The sequence below is a fragment of the Austrofundulus limnaeus genome, unplaced genomic scaffold, assembly GCF_001266775.1.
Source record: "Austrofundulus limnaeus strain Quisiro unplaced genomic scaffold, Austrofundulus_limnaeus-1.0 Scaffold68, whole genome shotgun sequence".
Taxonomy (NCBI): Eukaryota; Metazoa; Chordata; class Actinopteri; order Cyprinodontiformes; family Rivulidae; genus Austrofundulus; species Austrofundulus limnaeus.
Window position 1 is genome coordinate 226,946 of NW_013952470.1, and position 4,099 is coordinate 231,044.

Below are 4,099 nucleotides of genomic sequence, written 5' to 3' on the forward strand. Positions count from 1 at the left end.
TCCTCAAAGTTGCTTTAATAACCTCTAGTTTTTTTAATTACTGCTCATTCTTGCTTGTAACTGAACTATCAACTTCTGTAAGGATTATYCCATGCTAAGATGGGTGGTTTCCATTTTTTGATTGCCTTCCTCAAACTTTTCCCTCAAATTTTTACAGCTTCTCTCAAACGAGTTGTCAGGTTTTACCACTGCGTGTAATTTCAGGTCATTTTAGGGCCTTCTAATATTCTATTAGCCTCCATTTTCTTATTTCATTAGGCTATAAAACAAACAGTCTCTCCAGTTGAGTTTAAGTGACGGTATTTAAAGGGAGACTGATTTTACATCATAAACTCTGCATTAGGCACTTCAAAGTTTGGGCTTCAAAATAATGCCTTGATGAATGATCTAACATGAGCTACATCCGTATTTTATATGTACACCCTACTGGCAAATGTTGAGAGATGTAAACAACAAATAACAGCAGGACTTTACAAGATAAAAAGCACGACAAGGAACTGAAAAAAAAAAACTCAAGTAGACACAGTGGCTGGAGTTTTGTTTTGAAAAGTACAGCAGATAAAAGCCTATTTATTCAAAGGCAGCTTGAGTTGCAGTAACAGTTTGTGTTTACGGACACACACACACTTTCCCAGAGCAACTTTTGGTGATGTCAGAGGACTGGCAAGCTGTTAGAGGTATAGCCCACCATTATGAAAATCCACAGATGACTAAACACTGTACCACAGGTCAGTTGGTAAAGTTAATTACACCACTTCAATGGCTGATTGGTTAACATAATTACAACATTTCAAAGTCCATTTCCTACCTTCATCACAGCTGCCGGGCTGCGCCACATCAATTTTCCTCTTCTGTATGCAGGAGGACCTCCGGAGTTCACACTCGTTGTCGTAGGTATTACCATCGCTACCACACACCGGGGAGGACTCCTCGCCTGAGCACTCCTGGCACTCGCACTTATTCTCGACACAACGGGCACCCCAGGCACAAACTGTGTTGCCACATGTTTCTGCATCACAAACACAGCAGAGAGACAGTTCAGAGCACCGCAGGTCACCGCGTACAGGATCTATCCATGAAGTTAATTTGATCATTAGGATAGAGATTAAAATGTAAATCCTGTCTGCCTGCTTGGAGCTGTAGGGCTCATTTTTTACATATCATTCCCAACTTTATCCTAAAAGGACAAAGTCTGACTATAAAACTTTAGTGTCTTCAAACAAAAAAAAAAACATCTCTAAACTCCTGCAAAGGGTAGTTTAATCGTTGTGTGAATTCAGAAATAGTAAACTAAAATCATTGAACGCGGTATTTATTAAAATAATGCGCATCGTTTTAAAAATAAAAGTTACMGAATATAWAGCCTGGTAAAAACCARCCCCTTGTTCTTCGCTTTGCTTCGTRCAGAGGGTCTGGACTCTCGGTTATTGAGAAGCGATTGCTTCCTGGAGGCGTGGCCTCTGTTGAAGTTTAAAACAATTCRATTTGATTTACCCAATCGCTAACGGTTGGCGGTTGGCTAAGACAAGAAGCTAACCGTAAATTGTGTGTGCTGTGAACAACCCTACTGAGAGAAGAGAAGTACCGAGCTGAATGAGACGACTGTAAATAAGCCTTGCAGTCCTTTGTGAGACAAATTTAAATGAATTAAATTTGGAAGCCTTATCAACACAGCCTGGCTTCATTCACTTCCTCTGCTGCCATTGCTCCAGCAGACTGCGCAGAAAATTGACGTCGTTCAAAACTCCTTCTGTTCTCTGATTGGCCCAGGTCAAATTCTACCTAAGAAATCCTTGTCTATGGGAGAAATCCCAGACGAAGCAAAGGGAAACTAGAACTGAGCAGAACTGCATAGGAAGCCAAGGGCCAGGCTACAGAATGGCTGTGTTCAAAATGGCAGGCCGGGTCCTCCGAAGGCCGAATTCATCGGCCGCATACGTCACAGCGCCGCGACGAAGGCCGTCCAAAACTGAAGACTCCTCCTATGTGGCCGACAAATACGTCCTTCCTTTTCCTCGATTTGAAGGACTGGTCCGATGGATCCTTCCCGGCCCAGCGTATCCCATAATTCTTTGCGGCCCGACCGGAGATTTTTTTAAGCTAGTAATGGCGGACGAAGCGAGACAAAAGAATATGTTTTAAAGAAAAAATATGGCGATATAAACATTAAAAAATTTTTAGTGGTTGTAATTCTAATACTTTTATCATTTGTATAGACATGTTTTTAAATATTATTTTTGTCATAAAAAAAACGTGAAATAAACATGCACCTACAGCGGGTCAATTAGTTCTTCAAATGATATTTTTAAGTTAATTTTATAGTTTTGTGATATTAATAATGCTAATATATTGATATTTTTCTAGTTTTGATTTAAGTTTGCTTGTTTAGCATCGTCACAGTTGCTAGGTGACATGACGTAAGGACGGGACGCTAGACCGTCCAAATACACACAGCCTCTTTTTTTCCCGGTCTTCCTGGTCTACCAAGGACCTGGCCCACCTCGATCGGGTAGTCTGGGTCCTCCGGAGGACCCGGCCTGTCATTTTGGACACAGCCAATATATAGCATCTGGAATGAAAAAGTGGTGAAGCAGATTATATGTTCAAATGGCCTGCCATACTTGTGAGAGTCAGCATGCTCCTGAAAATGTTCTGCTGCGCTCCCACTGCAGAAGGTGATTGTTAAATTAGCAAATTAGCAAGATGGACTTAAGAGCATGAGAACATCCACATATTTTCTTTTTTGAATTTAAAAAAACAAAACGTTTTTCCTCCTCTGACTCCAGCGTGAAAAATATAACTATGGTTGTTGTTATCTGCTTTGCTATGTGAGACGTATAGCAAGAGGGATGTCTCTGCTGTGACACCATATTTCAGTTATTTATGAGAAAATAWTGAAACACGTTGTAGCACATAATAAAAAGGTCAAAAATTTACTCCCGTAATTAATACGACCCCTCCGCTTTATGGTTGGGGGGTGGGCTGCCCTCGTTGTGCATTAGCAGGGGTAACACTGACATGAGTGCCTGAATGTACACGATACTTACTGCACTCTCCTTGGCTGACCACTCGCAGGTCCATCTGTTCTTTGCAGGCTCGAACATGCAGCTCACACTCGCTGTTGTAGGTGGTGCCATCGCTGCCGCACACAGGCTGATGGGACTCGACGCACTCGGACGGACACACACAGCGCCCGCTCTGGACGTCGCAGATTGCCCCGAAGGAGCAGTTGGCACAAGTTTCATCTGAGTGGTGAGAAAGGAGAGAGCAGAGATTCAGGATGCTTGTGTTTGTGTGTGTTTGAGTGTGTGTATATGTGTGTGTGTGTGTGTGTGTGTGTGTGTGTGTGTGTGTGTGCGTGTGTGTGTGTAGTCACAGTAAAACTGTGTTTCTTCACCACCGCTGATGTGTTGATCTAACTTGTGTTGTTATAGGTTTTGCGGTGCAGATTATGATCCTTGAAACAATCAAGTAGATAAAGAGTTACAAAGGAGTACATTTGATCACAGTGAGTTTTATTCGAGCATCATTTCTCTCTTCTGTACAAATAAAAATAAATCCTAATCACCAAAGATATTAAATTAATCTGCCGTGGCCAATATTTATTAATGATCTGGTACCAAGGCAACAGTTGTGCTGTTTAAAAGGCACACAATTTATGACTTACACTTATTGCCAAACAAATTTAATCTTTAAAAAAAATTCCCTGTTTGTGTTTGCTCTGGTTTCCAACTGGGTGGTTCCACTTCACTTCAAACCCTGGTTATACTACCAGAGGCCTGGGAGCATGAGTTAATGATAATACATTTTGCTGGACGATAAATTGTCTCAGAAATTATCGCGATAAACAATACTATTGTTGGGAGACTTTAAATAATACATAATTTATATTATATTATATTATATTAATATTTTTCATTACTCTGCACCCTTTTCCTTCAATACATGATTTACTTAAGTTTTTTAATGGACTTTCTCTTGTTTTTTAATGAATGACATCAATCAATCATAACTACATTGTAGTTTACCATCATCAGTGTGTGGATGAATAAAGTAAAGCACCCTTGAGTGTCCTAAAAAGCTCTATGCTTTATAAGAC

At 40.6% G+C, this 4,099-nt stretch overlaps 1 protein-coding gene across 1 annotated transcript in view; it reads right to left on the bottom strand.

The window, feature by feature from the left end:
* Positions 1-4,099, bottom strand: part of agrn (agrin) — a gene marked incomplete at its 5' end in the record, with an annotated part of 134,040 nt that overhangs the window by 95,728 nt on the left and 34,213 nt on the right. Inside the window, 2 exon segments of the mRNA XM_014010337.1 lie at positions 809-1,009; positions 3,048-3,245. Of these exon segments, the coding sequence (XP_013865791.1) occupies positions 809-1,009; positions 3,048-3,245 (399 nt within the window).